This window comes from Agrilus planipennis, unplaced genomic scaffold (assembly GCF_000699045.2).
Source record: "Agrilus planipennis isolate EAB-ADULT unplaced genomic scaffold, Apla_2.0 scaffold7, whole genome shotgun sequence".
NCBI lineage: Eukaryota > Metazoa > Arthropoda > Insecta > Coleoptera > Buprestidae > Agrilus > Agrilus planipennis.
This window is the reverse complement of record NW_020439340.1, coordinates 3541112-3563406: the sequence shown is the minus strand read 5'-3', so window position 1 is coordinate 3563406 and position 22295 is coordinate 3541112. Positions and strand designations below refer to the sequence as shown.

General features: G+C 35.5%; 3 protein-coding genes and 1 long non-coding RNA gene across 5 annotated transcripts in view; 1 reads left to right on the top strand and 3 right to left on the bottom strand.

Annotated features, from left to right (window-relative positions):
* Positions 1–6: 6 nt before the first annotated feature.
* The window catches only part of LOC108737669 (rho GTPase-activating protein 21), a 73544-nt gene continuing 51255 nt past the window's right edge, over positions 7–22295 (bottom strand). Inside the window, exons 16-24 of one of the 2 annotated variants that reach the window (XM_025978723.1) lie at positions 14093–14323; positions 13513–13594; positions 13084–13446; positions 12628–13016; positions 12243–12563; positions 11638–12186; positions 11453–11516; positions 9913–10259; positions 7–801 (exon numbers count right to left, since the gene is read on the bottom strand). In XM_025978723.1, coding sequence (XP_025834508.1) covers positions 238–801; positions 9913–10259; positions 11453–11516; positions 11638–12186; positions 12243–12563; positions 12628–13016; positions 13084–13446; positions 13513–13594; positions 14093–14323 — 2910 coding nt within the window. In that variant the 3' untranslated portion in view covers positions 7–237. Of the gene's footprint in view, positions 802–9912; positions 10260–11200; positions 11312–11452; positions 11517–11637; positions 12187–12242; positions 12564–12627; positions 13017–13083; positions 13595–14092; positions 14324–22295 lie in introns of those variants that run through there. The other variant, XM_018470693.2, reaches the window with a different exon arrangement.
* Positions 1115–5968, bottom strand: LOC112905715 (rho GTPase-activating protein 21-A-like). The gene is made up of 9 exons (XM_025978724.1): positions 5650–5968; positions 4982–5212; positions 3973–4483; positions 3517–3905; positions 3132–3452; positions 2527–3075; positions 2342–2405; positions 2090–2200; positions 1115–1148 (listed from the first exon to the last, which is right to left on the bottom strand). The coding sequence occupies exons 1-8, from the start codon at positions 5803–5805 to the stop codon at positions 2091–2093; spliced, it is 2331 nt and encodes a 776-aa protein (XP_025834509.1). The 5' UTR covers positions 5806–5968; the 3' UTR covers positions 1115–1148; position 2090.
* On the bottom strand, positions 6688–8786 carry LOC112905716. The gene is made up of 3 exons (XR_003231981.1): positions 8700–8786; positions 7537–7644; positions 6688–6875 (listed from the first exon to the last, which is right to left on the bottom strand). It is a non-coding gene; the product is annotated as an uncharacterized LOC112905716 (long non-coding RNA).
* Positions 7207–9692, top strand: LOC108737671 (E3 ubiquitin-protein ligase RNF34). The gene is made up of 6 exons (XM_018470695.2): positions 7207–7328; positions 7445–7662; positions 7719–8026; positions 8129–8292; positions 8362–8575; positions 8711–9692. Exons 2-6 carry the CDS (start codon positions 7556–7558, stop codon positions 8887–8889), a joined length of 972 nt encoding a protein of 323 aa, XP_018326197.1. The 5' UTR covers positions 7207–7328; positions 7445–7555; the 3' UTR covers positions 8890–9692.

Here is a 22295-nt window from a genome sequence, read left to right as displayed (position 1 = left end):
TATAATCCAATAAATATTAATCGAAGACTTGCGAAACTTTTAAAGCTACAAATTCTATTAGTGCAAAACGATTTCTTATTGATTAAGCTACATTTACACACATATATATGATATATGTTTAGCTTCACTCTTTTGAAATTTAAAGGCATCATCAGTTTTCCTTATATATCGCTGTTCCGGACAATAGACAACAAAACGGAATGAAATACGAAAAGGACCTGATACAAGGCCTACCTTTTATACGTGAGATTCCAGAGGCACGGTGAACATCGTAGGCTCAGGTAGACTTTGAGGTCGCGCCCCAATAAGATGCTGCCTCAATGCGACAACCATATTTTCGGGTCCTACGAGACTCACTTCGAAAAAGAGCCTCTCACGTCTTGTCGAACTGAGATCTGGAGAGCTGGTACGTAAAGATGACGTTTTCTCTGTAATAGAGTCTCTTTCAGCATCCGATTTTTCTTGTTGATGTCTGTTATCCAGCCAACTGACTTTGTCGAAATCTTTGGTGCCCCCCACTGTGTGTCTTCGTTTAATCGATCTTTCAGGCATGCCATTTTTCCGTTTAAGTTTTGTAACCTCCTTATTTCCCCGTCGGGTCAACTGTTCGCGTCTCTTGTTTAAATTACTTTCGGTCTTTTCATGTTTGGTAAGACTTTCGTGCTTCTTAGATCGCTCTGAAGGAGTTTTATTTAAACTTTCCGACCTTTTCAGCTTACTGCCTGGTACAGAAACGCTAGAGCTACGCTCTGGTTTATTCAACGACTCCGAACGTTTTAATTTTGAAGCGTTAACTTCAAAATTTGCGCATTTTTTCTTTTTCGTAATATCCTTATCGTTATCCGGGATACCATCTGTCGAGTCCTTATCTTTTTCTTCGACATCGCTCTCTTTAGATGACTTGTCGTCTTTATCGTTTGGAAGCTCGCTAATATTAAACGCAGCTGCAAGGACACTCTTGTGTAGACTGGGATTGCGATAGAGTTTTGGTGAACTGGGGGACACCAGCTGAGAACTGTCACGTAACTGTTTACAGGTAGTCTGAGTTTTAGGAGTGTCGTGGACCTGGTCGTCGTTTGCTGCTAGAGGATTCAACATCTTCTTCTTTTTATCGAATATTTCCATTATAGATGCTTGAAGGTCGTTACCTTCGATAAGGGAAATAATATCCATTAGGAAAATTGAGAAATTGGAAAGAACATAACTTTAAAGCTTAAAAGATCATAAGATAGTTTGTACAGCCTCAAAGTTTCAGGATAAACTAAAAAAATTAAAAAAAAGTTAACCGTAGTATTTCTTTATGTAATATGCAAAGTGGATGTTTAATTAGAAAATTTTGTGTATTTAGTAAGAAAGCGCAGTCATTTATTACTACACGAGTCTAAAAAAGCGAAACAAAACAAGCTATAAAACCCACAAATAATATTAATCAACAAAATTTATTAAAACACTGAAAACAAAAACTTCATACATGAATGATGATTAGTAAATTGCAAATTAGCAATGGTGTTTATGTTTCGAGTTAAAATAGTTTATATTAAATTCAGGAGTTTTAGGGGTTAAAACACATGTTCACGTTCATGGAAAGGGTGAGCTTTCTTGGTGCCAAATATTAGTTAAAAAAAAACAGTTTAAAGAACACCAAATTTCAAGGAAAAAATCTGGAATTTATAGTGTTCAGTTGTTTTACACGTTTTTGTTGGTAATTAAAAATAGGAGAAAAAAATCGTAATGACTATCGTAGGGATATGGAAAAAACCACGTCAAAAATGATTATTGGAATAAGTTGAAATTATTTATATATGAAAAACAAAGAAATCAGTCCAATGTTAAAATTTTATATACATATGCTCGTGTACGTGACGTACTCCAATAATCATTTTTGGTGTGTATTTTTTCATATAACTATGTAATCATTAGCAATTTATTTTTTCCCGTGAAGAACAAGTATACCTGGGGTTAACAAATTTTGATCATTTAATGCTTATACGACTGATTAAGATTAATCAACAAGAAGAAACGCAAAGCGTGTCATTTTTGTATTAAAAAAAATATGTTTTTGCAAAAATTAAGCGGTACACAAAAGTACCTCAGTGACGACGTAACGAGTGGGTACGCGGTGGACGAACGGGAGCCGCGGCACTTGACGGGGGCCGTACGGAACGCCACCCACGCACTGTCGGCACGGGGGCCCTAAATCCTAATAACGGACAATACAATACCATTTCACATAAACGAACGAAGAAAGACAAAACAATAAAAAATTAGGAATGATAAATTTGTGGCAGAAAGGAGAAAAAGAAATTACGAGGAGAGAAGTGAAAAGAACATGGAAACTCACCTTCATCTGTACAATTAATCTTGTGAATGGAATCTAGAGATCCTGACCTTTGATTAAGGTCATTCTGAAATGATAGTAAAATTTTCAGAAAAACGTTTTTGCTCTAAATAATCTAAAAAAGTTGCCAAGATATGTATGTTCATAAATATATATATAGACCAATTTTTTAATTCTTTTCTCCTTACCTCATTTCCGTATCTAATTTTCTTCACGTTAGCATTTGCACTGTTACTTGCAGCTTCTATAACGGCCCTGTGAACGTTTTCCATCGAACTTGTGATCCTTTGTCGCCCAGTCACATTGTCGTTGTTATTATTGTTTATATTGCTCCCTCCCACACGATACACACCCCCTTTATTCTTTAGGACATCGGAGCCGTTAATTTTCATTCCACCCACAGGTACGTTTTCGTATTGTACCCCGTTGCCTGCCGGCACCGTGTATATCGAGTTCGAACCAGCAGAGGAAAAATTGGATCCTGGTAAACTGGCCAGGAAGTTTTCCAGGCTTGGATTAGCGTAAAGTTCCGTTTTCCGGGAACGTTGCAGATTCGCTTGCGTCTCTTGAATGAAGTTTTCTATGCGACGACGGAAATTTTCTTGATCTGCAGAATAATTGAACCACGGCACTTTTTCCGACTGACTTGAGGATGACGTGAGGGGAGGTTTTTCCATATCCACTACAGTAGTCGGAATAATATGAGCCCGGGTTTTGGTCTCTGCAGATGGATTATTCTTCAAAAAAGAAAACAATTAACAACAGCGATGTACTATGTCTAAAACACCCTTACCTCCTTTAAAACCGAAGGAACGTTACTTTGATATGTAAATTCTTTGTTTTCAGTAGTGGTAGAGTCTTCTTTCATTTCTTGAGAACTCGGGACGCTTTTCATCGTTTTCCTCATTACTTTCCGATGAGCCGCTGATATAATGGATGATAGAATTTCCTTCTTTTCTTTTTGGTCTTTAAGATTTTCAATTTTGCTTATGTTGTCCAACAAAAGAGCTTTGCTGGATGCCATTTCAGATTCAGTCTGCGTTTCTTCTGTTGGTACGGAGGTCATGCCTAAATTTAAAGGAACCGACGGATCTTCCGAAAAGAACCAGTCCGCCTGTAACAACAATAATAAAATCACACTAAACAAACACTAAAAACAAAAACGATTAAATTCTTACGTGGCAAATCAGGGATTCGACGATCCTATAATTATGATTGATATCATTGACCATGGTGGCCATGTCATCTTCTGAAGTACGAAACAGTGTTGGGCCGAAAACGATGGCCAAGTTTTTGCCTTCCATTTTGTTGATATGCCCTTTGTCCGTGACTTTTTTCAGATGGAGCATTAGATGCTTGAGTGTGTGGTAATGATGAGGTGGAAGCTGATTAACGACTTTTTTAAGTTCTTGCATGCGCAGATAGGGATTTTCAATCTTGTCCGCTTCTATAAACTTGGAATAAAGTAGTTTCGTTAGTAGAGCGTCCGGTAATTTCCTAAAGAACGATTTCAGGAGACTGCTTACTACATGTATATCATTCCAGTGAGAGTCTGAAGAAGGAACTCCTACACCCAAAAGAAGAATATATGTTTAGCATACGTGAAGTGTTTTATTTATTATTTTTTCACCCACCATCGTAACACTGGTTGACTGCATTGGTAAGAGCCGTGATTGCTGCATTGTTACCAGGGACCCTGTAAATTCCTATGGTTTCTAAACCCTTATTCTCAACAATTTCGGTACACACTTCCACTATCCGCGGAATATACTGGTTCCTGTAGGAAGGATAGCACTGTTCCAGGGGAACTCCAAAAGTTGATCCTTCAGGAGCTACGGGGGAGCTGGGCGAACTCGCGCCTTGTATTTTACGGATTTGCTTGACCATGCGCCCCCGCCAAGTCTTCGGTTTCGGACTGACGGGCCCAACGGCACCTCCACTTCCGTCAATGGCCGAATGCGACAAGGACTTGCGAGTCTTGCTAACCGGCGACTGGCCTGTGGGCGAGCGATTGCGCAAATTAGGTAATTTTGATTTGTTCGAAGACGATGGCGATAACCTACTTGATCCTTGCACTTGGATCGTTGTGGATGCGGGCACTTGTTGCGGCACAGCCTGTTGCTTTGTAGGAGATGACAGAGGATCCTAAAGAACAAAACAAAAAAATATAGACCTTTCTTTACTCACAACACTGTCACCCGGTTTAATAGACTAACGATTTTTATTTTGTGGCTCGCCTACCATAAGCACTCTCAAGCCATCAGTGGTTTCGTAAAATAGCACGTTCCCTTCGAAAACGGGGTGCTTATATTGCGACTTCAAGATCTTCTTGACATACTTTTTCATTGTTACAGTACTCTTACAACTCTTTACATTTTTTATTATTCGTTTCTCATTTTCATTCATTCACTAAACAATTCAGCAACCGCACTAGATAACGAATACTGTAATGTACAAAAATTGTATTATCAAACACCTTAAGAGCTCATGTTATCAGATAAAGTTTAATTATCGTCATAATTACAGATGGAACGGAAAACAGAGAGAGATAGGGAAACGATATAGTTGTAGAAAATGCCACTAACATTTAGTTTTTTGATGCTGTAAGTAGTAAATAAGGAGGAAAAAATGAAAATTACTCACAATTTTTTCTTCAACATCTGTCGTCGCTGCCACTTGCTCCTGGAGCGCTTTGACCCAATCGGCCAGATCGAGTGTGTTGTCCGCCTGGAGCAGAATCTCTGAGCGGCACGGTAATGCCGAGGACACCCGGAGGACGTGCTTCCTCTTGGTGTAGTCTTCTGCGACACGCACGCAACTCGCTCTCATGTCCACGCCGTTCGATAACGTTTGATCGGCGGAATCGGATGGACTCTGAATGTCAAGAAAAGTTCGATAAATAAAAAGGACAAAGCAAAAAGACTAAATGACGGGGATGGCTCGTTCATCGCTCGTGAGACAATAACCATGGTAGTAAGTAGTTAGTGAAATCGTTGGCTGATCTTGGCACTGAAGGAGGCCATTTATTTTTAGAGGGCTGCCAACAACACGCACACACACAAAAATAAATCTATGTATGTAAGGACATCTCTCAATCTATCTATCTTTTTGTCTGTCGTCGACGCGTTTCTATGTACGTGTACTTATGAATGACAAATGAATCACTTTACTTTTGTTACAATTTAGCGACGAAAATCACGAGAGGGAAACAAAAACTAATAAAGAGAATGCAGTTATTTTTAGTGAACATAAAATTAAATATTTACGCTTTAATAAAAGGCAAACAATTCCCTTTATCTACCATTACATACCCATGACCTAACTGAATGGGAACTCCAGGGAAGAAGTTTTTTATACAGGAATTTGTGTCCAGGAAAATGAAGGTGTATCGGCGAACATGTCCCATGAACAGACCTATTACTGCACTTTCCTGCACTTAAAAGATTACAATCTACGTTTTCCAGCATTTTCCTTTTTCGAAATCATCAACAACGACAAGTAACAAATCCTTAATATCTTAATATTATGTTAACACCTGCGGACAATCGCAACACAAAACTACATCGAATTGTTTAATAAAAACTACCAAAACTAATATTAACACACTCGTCGGTAATGTTATTTATTATTCGTCGAGCACTCGCGAAAAACAACTTCCGCACTAAATGGAATTGTGTTTCCTATTGCTGGCAAAATATCAACACAGCGACCCGCCGACTGATTCAATATTTCCTTTATTGTACTTTTTTGTTAATTTGTGCACACGCTTGCAAAAATAATGTATCAAAGTACAAATCGGGGAATGCATTCAAAAGCTTCGCTGGGCGAAATAGAAACTTCTTCTGTGCATATAGGTACAATACATAATGCAATTCTTAATTGATGACTAATGGCCAAAAGGGTGTAAAGGTTTATTTAAACTCGATAAGGAGTCAGATGGTTAAATTTTAATTTTATTACATATTATTCGTTGGATGGTTTAGACGATGGACAAAAGATAAATATTTTAATCTTTACAATCTATTGTTACTTATTGTGATTGATAAATACATATTTTCTATTGTTTACATGCTGTTTACTACGTAATCTGTTGCTTACTGCAATTGCGGTGCCAAAATATGTACACAAAAGTAGATGTACGTATAAATTATCATTTTAAATAATTATTTCTACGATATAATCATCCGTTATTTAATATACCAATTTTTTATTACACCTCCCTCTCGTACGTTTGCGTATTCCCAATAAGTCGAACGAATGTCTACACATAATTTTTACCGGATATTAAATAATCACACACATGCCAACTACGGTATGTTGAACTTTGAGACCAAGCAATAANTTACCACTCCGATTTTGTTAACCTGTAGTGTACTCAGGACGTTTCTATTTCATACTACCCAGTAAGATACATATTCTCTATTTGTAGTATAAAAATGGCATTTTTACGTTTCCTTCTACCACTGTGACATCCTACAGTGTAAGACGATATCTAGGACTAGCCCCTCACGTATAGAATAGAGTTTGTTTATTGATCCTGTAAAATGAAATGATATGTTATATTGATCAACAATCCTTACATAATTTAGTCACCATAATAAATGTTAATAGCAGGAAATGCTGATGAGATGCAAGTAGCAATTAATCAAACTTATAACTTAAATAATAAATGCATGTGCCTTCATTTCTTAATGCAAACAAAGCAAACGAATTAACCCTATCAAACAGTACTTAATTAGTTAATAAACTTAAACAAAATAAAAACCATAGATAATACGAGCCGCCCTGCTTAAACAAGGATAAAATATGAAGTTGGTTATTTAACATATATTTGATGAACATGAAGATAGGGATATACGTACTATAGTAGTTGTCAATGTAAGGACAACATAGGAATTTTATACATTTATAGGTTTTAATTTTTAATTAGTAATTAATACAGTTAATACGTTACACATTACATTTAACTACTAAGACTAAGACTTGAGAGGTAATAATAGTTAGGTTATTGCAGATAATTAAGCATTAGGATTAGTATGTCCCAGACTGTTGTGTACATTTTATATTATGAATGTCATTATTGACCTAACCTGTTTGATTTTTCAGGTGTTTTGTGATGAAATGGGAAGGAAAATTATTTAACTGTAAAAACATAGAAATAAGATATAGCAAATCAAAATTGTTGGATTACTACTTACATATTTTAAAAATTTAAAAATGCCTTGTTCTAAATGCAAATCTGACTTCACATTGTTAACCTGGAAGCTAAGGTGTCTGGAATGCAGTTTATTTTATTGTTCCAAATGCTTAAAAAAGACCCAAGGGTAAGTATGATAATTGATGAATTTAAAATGTTCATTAAAAATTATTAATTTAAAAGGGTTCATTTATGTGAAAAGTGCACTATATTAAACAAAAGGCCTCCAGAACGAGAGAAGCTCATGGAATTAAAATCAAAAGACATTCAGTCCTACTTAAACAGAAGGAACATATCAACATATGGTTTTGTTGAAAAGGCAGAAATTGTGGATTTGTTTTACAAAAAATCAATTCCAACTCATTCAAAGAAGAGTCCCACTTCACTTTCATCTGTCTTTGGAGGTTCTGTTCCTAATTTAGTTGCTGAGACTGAGGAACGGCTTAGTAAAGTTGCAAGTAATTTGGAGAGTAACCTCAATAATATTAGAGGTGAATATGTCCACCTTTTTCTTGTATTTTTCTTAAAATTCAGTAATTAGCATGACTAATAGCTATAACCAAAGCAAATGCTCATCAGTCTTTATATTTTAGACTATACTGAGGCAGCCTACAATAATTTAATACAACCTAACTACAGTGGGAGATCTAATTCTAATAATATCCCTAATAATAATACTTTTTCAACTAGTCCTAGCGGATCTCAGAGGAGACATTCTGATAATGCCTCAGCTTCTTCTAACTCTCAAAACACTCATGTAAATGTTACATAAATAATTTTGTTACTCATATACTTTAATTAAGCAATACATAAGATGCATTTTCAGGAATATCAACAGGATTCTTTTGAAGCTCGACCACAATTCCTAAAACTATCCGACATACATTCCATAGAAGAAATAGAAGCATTATCAGTAAAGCAATTAAAGCAACTCCTTTCCTTAAATAGAGTCAACTATAAGGGAGTTGTTGAAAGAAATGAGCTATTAGAAAAGACTATAGCCTTGTGGATTGAAAGTCATAAAGATAGTGGCAATAATGGTGAGTAAAATTTTAACAAAAAATTACAGTTTAGGGAAGTATTTTAGGAAAAACTAACTGCCTTTTAGTTGCTCTTTAAATAAATTATTATTTGTATATTTACTGAGTTTTAAAAAATACTAACGATTTGTTTAGGTGATGTTTCCAACAAAGATGAGAGCGATTGTTGTAAAATCTGCATGGATGCTCCTTTGGAATGTGTAATCCTTGAGTGTGGTCATATAGCCACATGTGTAGAGTGTGGTAAACAATTATCAGAATGTCCCATTTGTCGGCAATATGTTTCAAGGGTTGTGAGGATCTTTAAAGCCTGATAGTAGGTAACACGATTTTATTCCTTTCTACAATGATCGTTTCATACTTGAGATTTACATCTGAGAAGCAAATATAAATAAACAAACTTAAAATATATTTTCTAACTACTTTTGTATAATTATTAAGGAAAATATCAAAGAGAAAGCTTGTTGTGATTTAAATTATTATAAACATACATATATAATTAAAAATAAAGAAAAAACCATTGAAGGTGAGAATTAGTTTTGTTGCTATTTGTTATTATTTGTCCTTAATAAGTACTTTGTTTATTATAAACAGAGAATGTATCTGAAAGTTCATAATTTGCTTATAATAGTTGCAAGGTGATAATGTTATAAACGGTTATGGACAAGCAGATCGTATTAAATTCATTATTATTCATAGGCGTTGTAGTATTAAATGTTGGTACAAAAAATTATTTAAAGAACGATATGTAAAGTTGCGTACTGAAAAAGAAATATAAATGTATTAAATTTACCTTTAAATATAATCCTTTAATTTGCATTTAAATTAAAATTTAAACAGTGCCTTAGTTATTAGCAATTTGTGAATATATCCCCTATTGTAATGAGAAGTACTATTCTTATCTGCTCTCTGAGTATTTACAAGTTATTAATTAATAAAGTGTTACGTTGCATTGATGTTTTTGTTTTATTTTATTTATAAATGATAGCGCTCTTTCAATAAAATTTTAAAGTGTGAATTCTTAGTTGAAAAGAGAAAGGTTAAAGTTACATTTGCTTCATTTTAAAAATATATTTACAAATTTTACAAATACAACAATAAATACATTCCTTTTTGTACTTACAACTATCAATCCAAAGGAAACAGGAAACTGGAGGGCAAGAACAGGTAGAGGGTTGAGGGACAAGCGATGCTGTGCTACACAAAAACACCACTCGAATGTATACTTAATTAACACTAAACTATAATGTTTTTATATAAGAGAAAATAATAATTGAAGCAATCGTTTCCATATCGTCCACAGTTACCANTTTTAATTTTGAAGCGTTAACTTCAAAATTTGCGCATTTTTTCTTTTTCGTAATATCCTTATCGTTATCCGGGATACCATCTGTCGAGTCCTTATCTTTTTCTTCGACATCGCTCTCTTTAGATGACTTGTCGTCTTTATCGTTTGGAAGCTCGCTAATATTAAACGCAGCTGCAAGGACACTCTTGTGTAGACTGGGATTGCGATAGAGTTTTGGTGAACTGGGGGACACCAGCTGAGAACTGTCACGTAACTGTTTACAGGTAGTCTGAGTTTTAGGAGTGTCGTGGACCTGGTCGTCGTTTGCTGCTAGAGGATTCAACATCTTCTTCTTTTTATCGAATATTTCCATTATAGATGCTTGAAGGTCGTTACCTTCGATAAGGGAAATAATATCCATTAGGAAAATTGAGAAATTGGAAAGAACATAACTTTAAAGCTTAAAAGATCATAAGATAGTTTGTACAGCCTCAAAGTTTCAGGATAAACTAAAAAAATTAAAAAAAAGTTAACCGTAGTATTTCTTTATGTAATATGCAAAGTGGATGTTTAATTAGAAAATTTTGTGTATTTAGTAAGAAAGCGCAGTCATTTATTACTACACGAGTCTAAAAAAGCGAAACAAAACAAGCTATAAAACCCACAAATAATATTAATCAACAAAATTTATTAAAACACTGAAAACAAAAACTTCATACATGAATGATGATTAGTAAATTGCAAATTAGCAATGGTGTTTATGTTTCGAGTTAAAATAGTTTATATTAAATTCAGGAGTTTTAGGGGTTAAAACACATGTTCACGTTCATGGAAAGGGTGAGCTTTCTTGGTGCCAAATATTAGTTAAAAAAAAACAGTTTAAAGAACACCAAATTTCAAGGAAAAAATCTGGAATTTATAGTGTTCAGTTGTTTTACACGTTTTTGTTGGTAATTAAAAATAGGAGAAAAAAATCGTAATGACTATCGTAGGGATATGGAAAAAACCACGTCAAAAATGATTATTGGAATAAGTTGAAATTATTTATATATGAAAAACAAAGAAATCAGTCCAATGTTAAAATTTTATATACATATGCTCGTGTACGTGACGTACTCCAATAATCATTTTTGGTGTGTATTTTTTCATATAACTATGTAATCATTAGCAATTTATTTTTTCCCGTGAAGAACAAGTATACCTGGGGTTAACAAATTTTGATCATTTAATGCTTATACGACTGATTAAGATTAATCAACAAGAAGAAACGCAAAGCGTGTCATTTTTGTATTAAAAAAAATATGTTTTTGCAAAAATTAAGCGGTACACAAAAGTACCTCAGTGACGACGTAACGAGTGGGTACGCGGTGGACGAACGGGAGCCGCGGCACTTGACGGGGGCCGTACGGAACGCCACCCACGCACTGTCGGCACGGGGGCCCTAAATCCTAATAACGGACAATACAATACCATTTCACATAAACGAACGAAGAAAGACAAAACAATAAAAAATTAGGAATGATAAATTTGTGGCAGAAAGGAGAAAAAGAAATTACGAGGAGAGAAGTGAAAAGAACATGGAAACTCACCTTCATCTGTACAATTAATCTTGTGAATGGAATCTAGAGATCCTGACCTTTGATTAAGGTCATTCTGAAATGATAGTAAAATTTTCAGAAAAACGTCTTTGCTCTAAATAATCTAAAAAAGTTGCCAAGATATGTATGTTCATAAATATATATATAGACCAATTTTTTAATTCTTTTCTCCTTACCTCATTTCCGTATCTAATTTTCTTCACGTTAGCATTTGCACTGTTACTTGCAGCTTCTATAACGGCCCTGTGAACGTTTTCCATCGAACTTGTGATCCTTTGTCGCCCAGTCACATTGTCGTTGTTATTATTGTTTATATTGCTCCCTCCCACACGATACACACCCCCTTTATTCTTTAGGACATCGGAGCCGTTAATTTTCATTCCACCCACAGGTACGTTTTCGTATTGTACCCCGTTGCCTGCCGGCACCGTGTATATCGAGTTCGAACCAGCAGAGGAAAAATTGGATCCTGGTAAACTGGCCAGGAAGTTTTCCAGGCTTGGATTAGCGTAAAGTTCCGTTTTCCGGGAACGTTGCAGATTCGCTTGCGTCTCTTGAATGAAGTTTTCTATGCGACGACGGAAATTTTCTTGATCTGCAGAATAATTGAACCACGGCACTTTTTCCGACTGACTTGAGGATGACGTGAGGGGAGGTTTTTCCATATCCACTACAGTAGTCGGAATAATATGAGCCCGGGTTTTGGTCTCTGCAGATGGATTATTCTTCAAAAAAGAAAACAATTAACAACAGCGATGTACTATGTCTAAAACACCCTTACCTCCTTTAAAACCGAAGGAACGTTACTTTGATATGTAAATTCTTTGTTTTCAGTAGTGGTAGAGTCTTCTTTCATTTCTTGAGAACTCGGGACGCTTTTCATCGTTTTCCTCATTACTTTCCGATGAGCTGCTGATATAATGGATGATAGAATTTCCTTCTTTTCTTTTTGGTCTTTAAGATTTTCAATTTTGCTTATGTTGTCCAACAAAAGAGCTTTGCTGGATGCCATTTCAGATTCAGTCTGCGTTTCTTCTGTTGGTACGGAGGTCATGCCTAAATTTAAAGGAACCGACGGATCTTCCGAAAAGAACCAGTCCGCCTGTAACAACAATAATAAAATCACACTAAACAAACACTAAAAACAAAAACGATTAAATTCTTACGTGGCAAATCAGGGATTCGACGATCCTATAATTATGATTGATATCATTGACCATGGTGGCCATGTCATCTTCTGAAGTACGAAACAGTGTTGGGCCGAAAACGATGGCCAAGTTTTTGCCTTCCATTTTGTTGATATGCCCTTTGTCCGTGACTTTTTTCAGATGGAGCATTAGATGCTTGAGTGTGTGGTAATGATGAGGTGGAAGCTGATTAACGACTTTTTTAAGTTCTTGCATGCGCAGATAGGGATTTTCAATCTTGTCCGCTTCTATAAACTTGGAATAAAGTAGTTTCGTTAGTAGAGCGTCCGGTAATTTCCTAAAGAACGATTTCAGGAGACTGCTTACTACATGTATATCATTCCAGTGAGAGTCTGAAGAAGGAACTCCTACACCCAAAAGAAGAATATATGTTTAGCATACGTGAAGTGTTTTATTTATTATTTTTTCACCCACCATCGTAACACTGGTTGACTGCATTGGTAAGAGCCGTGATTGCTGCATTGTTACCAGGGACCCTGTAAATTCCTATGGTTTCTAAACCCTTATTCTCAACAATTTCGGTACACACTTCCACTATCCGCGGAATATACTGGTTCCTGTAGGAAGGATAGCACTGTTCCAGGGGAACTCCAAAAGTTGATCCTTCAGGAGCTACGGGGGAGCTGGGCGAACTCGCGCCTTGTATTTTACGGATTTGCTTGACCATGCGCCCCCGCCAAGTCTTCGGTTTCGGACTGACGGGCCCAACGGCACCTCCACTTCCGTCAATGGCCGAATGCGACAAGGACTTGCGAGTCTTGCTAACCGGCGACTGGCCTGTGGGCGAGCGATTGCGCAAATTAGGTAATTTTGATTTGTTCGAAGACGATGGCGATAACCTACTTGATCCTTGCACTTGGATCGTTGTGGATGCGGGCACTTGTTGCGGCACAGCCTGTTGCTTTGTAGGAGATGACAGAGGATCCTAAAGAACAAAACAAAAAAATATAGACCTTTCTTTACTCACAACACTGTCACCCGGTTTAATAGACTAACGATTTTTATTTTGTGGCTCGCCTACCATAAGCACTCTCAAGCCATCAGTGGTTTCGTAAAATAGCACGTTCCCTTCGAAAACGGGGTGCTTATATTGCGACTTCAAGATCTTCTTGACATACTTTTTCATTGTTACAGTACTCTTACAACTCTTTACATTTTTTATTATTCGTTTCTCATTTTCATTCATTCACTAAACAATTCAGCAACCGCACTAGATAACGAATACTGTAATGTACAAAAATTGTATTATCAAACACCTTAAGAGCTCATGTTATCAGATAAAGTTTAATTATCGTCATAATTACAGATGGAACGGAAAACAGAGAGAGATAGGGAAACGATATAGTTGTAGAAAATGCCACTAACATTTAGTTTTTTGATGCTGTAAGTAGTAAATAAGGAGGAAAAAATGAAAATTACTCACAATTTTTTCTTCAACATCTGTCGTCGCTGCCACTTGCTCCTGGAGCGCTTTGACCCAATCGGCCAGATCGAGTGTGTTGTCCGCCTGGAGCAGAATCTCTGAGCGGCACGGTAATGCCGAGGACACCCGGAGGACGTGCTTCCTCTTGGTGTAGTCTTCTGCGACACGCACGCAACTCGCTCTCATGTCCACGCCGTTCGATAACGTTTGATCGGCGGAATCGGATGGACTCTGAATGTCAAGAAAAGTTCGATAAATAAAAAGGACAAAGCAAAAAGACTAAATGACGGGGATGGCTCGTTCATCGCTCGTGAGACAATAACCATGGTAGTAAGTAGTTAGTGAAATCGTTGGCTGATCTTGGCACTGAAGGAGGCCATTTATTTTTAGAGGGCTGCCAACAACACGCACACACACAAAAATAAATCTATGTATGTAAGGACATCTCTCAATCTATCTATCTTTTTGTCTGTCGTCGACGCGTTTCTATGTACGTGTACTTATGAATGACAAATGAATCACTTTACTTTTGTTACAATTTAGCGACGAAAATCACGAGAGGGAAACAAAAACTAATAAAGAGAATGCAGTTATTTTTAGTGAACATAAAATTAAATATTTACGCTTTAATAAAAGGCAAACAATTCCCTTTATCTACCATTACATACCCATGACCTAACTGAATGGGAACTCCAGGGAAGAAGTTTTTTATACAGGAATTTGTGTCCAGGAAAATGAAGGTGTATCGGCGAACATGTCCCATGAACAGACCTATTACTGCACTTTCCTGCACTTAAAAGATTACAATCTACGTTTTCCAGCATTTTCCTTTTTCGAAATCATCAACAACGACAAGTAACAAATCCTTAATATCTTAATATTATGTTAACACCTGCGGACAATCGCAACACAAAACTACATCGAATTGTTTAATAAAAACTACCAAAACTAATATTAACACACTCGTCGGTAATGTTATTTATTATTCGTCGAGCACTCGCGAAAAACAACTTCCGCACTAAATGGAATTGTGTTTCCTATTGCTGGCAAAATATCAACACAGCGACCCGCCGACTGATTCAATATTTCCTTTATTGTACTTTTTTGTTAATTTGTGCACACGCTTGCAAAAATAATGTATCAAAGTACAAATCGGGGAATGCATTCAAAAGCTTCGCTGGGCGAAATAGAAACTTCTTCTGTGCATATAGGTACAATACATAATGCAATTCTTAATTGATGACTAATGGCCAAAAGGGTGTAAAGGTTTATTTAAACTCGATAAGGAGTCAGATGGTTAAATTTTAATTTTATTACATATTATTCGTTGGATGGTTTAGACGATGGACAAAAGATAAATATTTTAATCTTTACAATCTATTGTTACTTATTGTGATTGATAAATACATATTTTCTATTGTTTACATGCTGTTTACTACGTAATCTGTTGCTTACTGCAATTGCGGTGCCAAAATATGTACACAAAAGTAGATGTACGTATAAATTATCATTTTAAATAATTATTTCTACGATATAATCATCCGTTATTTAATATACCAATTTTTTATTACACCTCCCTCTCGTACGTTTGCGTATTCCCAATAAGTCGAACGAATGTCTACACATAATTTTTACCGGATATTAAATAATCACACACATGCCAACTACGGTATGTTGAACTTTGAGACCAAGCAATAATTATAGAAAAGAACAGGAATGTTCATCGCAAAAAAAATCGTAAACAGGCAGACTGACAGGTACAACAAAATATGACATTGTTCATTTTTACAACAAACAGAAGTTTTGAACAAAAACAAACAAGTTTACTTCCTAAGAAACTATCGTAACATTTTCGTTTTTCGTGTTTACAGAAACTATTGTTTTGAGTTTTTGTGAATATTGATCGAACCTTTATAATTAATAACAAAAATGCTATTGTTTTCAATAAGTTGACATATTTAATTTACGGAGAATATCGAACAGGAAGGGGCTAAAAATTTTATTTGTAAAATATTCACATTGTTTTGAACATGGTTCGGCGTTAGAACAACCTAAGAATTTCGAAACTTAATTCATAATTGGTTAGGACGATCTTACAAAGAAATATTAGTTCGTTATTCCCATTCGAAACCGTCCGCTCAATCCGATCGTTCGTTACATCGAAGTACGAACAACACGTGTCCAAATGAAATGTAATTTCGTTCTTCAAATTTCGCTTGTTAAAGTCGAGCGTTTGTTATAATCCATGTTTGTTGTAACCGAGTACTTGAACTAAACATGTTTTAAAACAATTGCAATACAATTCTAAAATAAAAATTAATAAATCGTATGAAATTTGAGCACAGGTAATTCCGTAATAAACAACAATCTTTNTTCTAACAATTACAATACCCGTTTGTTATAATCCATGTTTGTTGTAACCGAGTACTTGAACTAAACATGTTTTAAAACAATTGCAATACAATTCTAAAATAAAAATTAATAAATCGTATGAAATTTGAGCACAGGTAATTCCGTAATAAACAACAATCTTTTGTGAGACCGTCTATTTAAAAACCAATTGTTCAAATTACCATAAAACATTGTTTTAAGTACGTATTACCTATACATTTTTATTTTTATTAACAAATTAACTATTTCAATAACGTTTTGTTAATTTTCAATAAATGAAATGCAAATAATTTAAAAATTTACAATACCAAGGTACTTTTTATCAATTTCCACCTCAAAATAATGAGCTTTTCGATCCTATCCTTCGATAGGTACTATCACCCCATTTTTGTTTAAAACAATATATAGTTACCCATGATCCCGCCGACCCCCATCTTTTCAACTTTTTAGGGAAAAATCCTTGAGACGAAAAGTTCAATTGTAACGGGATGCAAGACACAGTTCCTGACCTCTCCCTATCGTTGAACGACAATATTCTCGGCTGCTCCAACATTTTCATTCAGTGCCTAACTATACGTTCAACTTTCAAAAGTACGTGACTGCTTCATCGTAAATTAATGATTATTTTTATTAGAAAACTTTCATCAGACACATTTACGAGTCAGTTGTTGTCTTTAATTCGCCGAAAAATAATAAGTGACGACCGCACTCCTATATTTAGACATAAGAGGCATTAAAATGCTCCGTTATGATTTCGGTTTGGGCGAAATTTTCACTTGCACTTTCACTAATGTTGCATTTTTATTATACCTACAAGATGACGACAACTTGGCGTCTACCTATAATAAACTCGCGGTTCGGATGCAACTCTATAAGGCGGAGATCTTCGATTTATCGCGTAAAATACCGGTTCTCTCAAGTTCAATTAGGCCTCTATCTTTTAATCGAAGTCAAGGATCTGAAATCAATTATTAATTCTTGAGACTACTTTCTCGCATGCTTATTAAAAAACATTGAAAATTTACTACAGTCCAAACCATAACGTTACATTTATTCGTAGGTACTTCTTAAAATTTCCAAAAACAATTAACATTTTTTATTAAACTATAGTTTTATTCCTCGCACTTAACGACTTCACCGCACAGCTGTTAATTTTGTTTGATTTTTGGTACGCATTTTTCACCGGTTTCGCCGTCAAACGCCGAAATTTAGTCCATTTGCCGTAAGGAGTGCGAGCAAAGCGCGTGTCCTCGCCGTGCGAGAACAGGATACGCGAAAGCCTTCTTCGAACCCGTCCCGTTCATTTTATTCGCCTCCCTGCTCGGGGCTCGGCCAGAGTGCGAGCATACAGTCGCGTCGCTACACTCAACAGGTTGGACTAGATTTTCAAGTACGCGCACCGATGACGATCTAATAAAATTGCAAAAAAAGGACAATTACATTGCCACATTTCCTTTTGGAATCGACAGGAATCGGTACAATAGTTAAAAGACACGCACAATCAAAAAAAAAAAAAAGAAAACTGAACAGCGAAAAACAAAATTACAATAAACCTTTTTAGTTTTAATAATCACTTTTAATTAATCATTTGATTTGATTTTTCTTCTTAATGTACTTTTATTAACTTAGTTAACGTATATTTAAATCTATCTAAAAATGAAGATTCATCAAAGTCGAAACATTAAACAGTATTATACATAGCGTATTTCGTAATCAAATTCAGTCAACGGCATAACAAAACATGCGCTGACCATTGTTCGAAAGTGAAACTACTGCAGTTGTTACTTTGTTTACGGTTTGGTTGTTTCTTCATCCGCGTCATCCGTGAGTCTGTTCCTTGTTTTCTTTTTTTTTTTTCTTAGACACGAACGGGGCGATTATATTTTGTAACTCCTCGCTGCGGTGTTCCGGACGTAATTGAAAATCCGCGTACTTAATTAATTAATTACATGAACAAGAGACTATTACGAAAGGTGAAAATATAATGAAAAATGATTTAACGTCATCATCATAAGGTCGTCAGCCCTAAACTAGTTGGATACGCATCTACGTTGCTTCCTATCCTGAGCTAATCTTTTCCCTAAAACTAGAACATCCCACATCCTTAACTATTTGCGAACAGTAATCTAATCTAAGTCTATCTCAACTCCTCTTAACTCCTATTTCTGTCTCTGACTAGCCCTTCATGCCTGAGTGTCCTACCAATCTATCTTGCCTATTTCTTATTGATCTCCATGGAGGTTCTAATACCTCTTCATTTCTAACCTCTATATCTAATTCTAATCTATTTATCTCAACTTTCAAATTTTCTAATTTCCATGCCTGCCTCATTGTCCTAACATTCCACGGTACCCACGCTTTGACTCGTGGAATATTGCACTTTCCCCTGTGACAACCCCCAAGGTAGTCCCCGCCCGGACATCGGAAAAAGGGACTAGTTTACGTCTGGAGTGTTTTACACCAGAGTACGTCATCATTTGAGTTCGATTTGTTTTTCTTGGGATATCATAATGTGGTGGTTTCCCGTTACCTTCCACATTGCAGTATTGTGCATCAGAGTGCCCTCTTTCAGGAACTTTTTTAGCTTGGTTTCTCTTTAACAACCCTCTCACCCCCATTATGTTTGTACCTATGGTCTTACTCCCTAAATAATCGAACATCCATGACAAAACAAAATTGTTTGTTTTTCTAACAATTACAATACCTTATAAAATTCTTCTATATATAACTTCATCAAAAAGAAAACTACTTTTAATAGAGCGAAAAATGTCGTGGTTTTTCAGTTTCGCAATTACTTTGATGGGTACCAATCTATAACAGTCGCACTTTATTCTACTGTGGAAGCTTCGTCTTAATTACGTTGTAATTAATTACTTATCAAAAAAGTATTCGAGTAACAATTATTTATAAATTACAAATTACGATTAGCTCGTTTTATACAAACATAGATGCGAAAGGAAACCTTGATGTTCCGTTGAATTTAGAACACACTGTAAATAAAAGGTCTATCACACGAGATTGTCAATTACGTATTGCCTTTTAAGACCATGTAATGAAGCCTGAACAAGGAAAACTCTGGCTTGCTTCTTCTCGCGAAAACAAGATCTACATTCAATATAAAAAATTTCAAGCTATAAGGGAAGTCAAATTAAATTTAAATATTCTCGTTACAAAAGCAATGAGATTACACAAGCTAATTTGTTTGAAATGTGTAATTTATTGTAGTTTAAATTTTCTCTGTCAATATGAAGCAAAGTCTTCACGAAAATTTATCCTTAATACTTTCTCTGCTAGTACTTTTCACTGTCGCTTTTTCAGAACTTACCTTTTCACAAACACTTTTGCTTAAATCCAGGAAGTATTGGTTGGTGTTACTAATTAAAACTTTTTATTTACATAGATAGGTACATTGTGCTTAATTATAATTCCGTGGAAATTAAGCTATTCGTTAATTGACCTGTCATATAGGTACACGTGACTGTAACCAGTAAACATTTTCTATTTGTAAACGAATGTTTATTCATTGTTCTCCTCGCATCCTATTATTTCGCAATCCCTGCCACGTAATGAGTGTACGTATTTGTATGTTTATACAGACGTAGCCGTAAAGAAACGTTCAATTAAATAAACATTAGATGCAATTGGAAATGTTATTTTAACTCCACATTACCGGTAAACGAGGAAATTATAAAAATGTGTCGGAAGTCACGTATCGACAACTATATCTAACAACAGACTGCTGGCGAATTCAGAACTAGTCAAAGAGAGGCATCATTTATTGATATACAGTCGATTTCATTTATTACGATCTTGGTTATAGCGACCGTTGTGCTATAGCGACATCGGATGTAACGCCGAGTTCGGGTGTAACGACTGTTTTTAATGAATCATTTGTAACAAATCCCTAGTAATCCCATGCAGATATAGCGAGCAGAAGCGGCCGCTAAAGACACAAAGACATTTACCGTTATTTTCGAGTAGCAACTGTGTTTAGTAAACTTTTGAATAAGTGTGACCTCCAGATGTACGTTTACTGTTAAAAAAAAGCGAAAATTGTTTTAAAAATGAAAAACAGTGTGTGTTTGTATCTTCTTTAACTTTGCCTGTAACGACTTCTGGATATAACGACTAAACTACAGTGGTCCCTTCGTTGTCGTTATACCCGAAATCCACTGTATATCATCATCATCATAAGGTCGTCAGTCCTAAGACTGGTTGGACACGTACCTCCACCCTTTCCTATCCTGAGCTAAACTTTGCATTTCCTTAAAACTGGAACAACCCACATCCTTAACTATTTGCGAACAGTAATCTAACCTAGGTCTACCTATACCCCTTCTAACTCCTGATTCTGCCTCTAATATGTCTCTGACTAGACCTTCATGCCTGAAAAGGTGTCCTACCAACCTATTTCGCCTATTTCTTATTAACTTCCATAGAGTCCTCTGTTCTCTTATTCTTTCTAATACCTCTTCATTTTTAATCTTTTCTACCCACGTTATCCTCATCATCCGCCTATAACACCACATTTCGAAGGCTTCTAACCTTTTCTTTTCCGCCGCGCCCACTGTCCATGTTTCGCACCCGTACAACGCCGCGCTCCAAACATACACCTTTATATATAAGTAATATAAGTCCAGTCCCGAAACAGGACTAAATTTACGTAACATCGTGACCAATGTCCCATTGGTTAAACTTTTTATTTTAATTATACAACTGAAACAATTGATTGAATAACAACTAGAAAAAGTATAGACCTTCCTTCCACTTCCTTCGAAAAATAGTTACGATTTCTGTAATTTTTTGTATCCACGAAAGCGAAACATTTACTTTAAAACTAAATAAACAAATTTGCAAAAGTAGAAAAGAAAGCAATCCAGAACTGAAATAATTAAAATAGAAAATTAATTTCGATTGGATACGATTGCCTCTTAAAATCAATCTCAATTACTATCAGATAGGTCATTTGTTAGGATTTAAAATAAGAAACACGATACGAATCATTATAGTAGACTTTTTGCGCTGTCATCCGTAAAAACTTCTGCCAAATACAATAAATTAACAGAAGAGAGAAAAAAAAAATGAAAGTAGGTATCGGCGGCGTTACTACGGCCAAGTGATTAAAGTCGAGTACAAAACTGCTACTTACAATTAGTACGATATCCATGTATATGTACATTTCCCATCAAAATAGAGGAAAGGATACAGATAGATAAGGAAGAGAGAAACTAGAAAATAAAAGAGAGCTTTCTACCGCAATTAGCTTTCATCAATTTTAATCTCGCAGATATCCGCATCGCGTGTAAGTATCTGAAAGTAAAATCGCCCAATTCAACATGGTTGATATCAATCCTAAAGAACGATGCAAAATTAATTGCGATATGGCTTATTAGTATATAACTGAATGCCAATTATTCCAAAACGATTAATGATTTTTAGAGATCCCTTTTAATTTGAATTGATTAACATATATACCAAGGTGAATCGCAAAGTTCTTAGAATTAATATACATAAAAAAAAAGAAAAAAAGAAACAAAAACAGTTTATTTTTCTACATAATTTCCCCCTGATCCAATACATTTAGAATAAGGCATTTCTAATTTTTTTTTATTGTCGGAAAACACTTCTACGCGTTGTCATCGTGAAATTTAGTTCTATGAATATGCTCTTTTAATGTTTTTCTTTCATTCTTTGAAAATCACTAGGGGCTAAGTCCGGAGTATATGGTGGGTGGTCAAATAGAAACAGAGAATTGCGTTGAGTGCAACGTTCAACCGATGAGCAAGAGCGTTATCGTGAAGAAAACGCGCCT

Bases quoted from the DNA above. Each gene is read 5' to 3' on its own strand.
- LOC112905715 (XM_025978724.1), bottom strand. From the start codon at position 5,805: ATGCTGGAAAACGTAGATTGTAATCTTTTAAGTGCAGGAAAGTGCAGT. The intron at 5,213-5,649 runs GTATGTAATGGT...CTTGACATTCAG, and splicing joins CCCATTCAGTTAGGTCATGG to AGTCCATCCGATTCCGCCGA. The intron at 3,453-3,516 runs GTAAGAATTTAA...TTGTTGTTACAG, and splicing joins TCGAATCCCTGATTTGCCAC to GCGGACTGGTTCTTTTCGGA.
- LOC108737671 (XM_018470695.2), top strand. From the start codon at position 7,556: ATGCCTTGTTCTAAATGCAAATCTGACTTCACATTGTTAACCTGGAAG. The intron at 8,027-8,128 runs GTGAATATGTCC...TTTATATTTTAG, and splicing joins TAACCTCAATAATATTAGAG to ACTATACTGAGGCAGCCTAC. The intron at 8,293-8,361 runs GTAAATGTTACA...ATGCATTTTCAG, and splicing joins CTAACTCTCAAAACACTCAT to GAATATCAACAGGATTCTTT.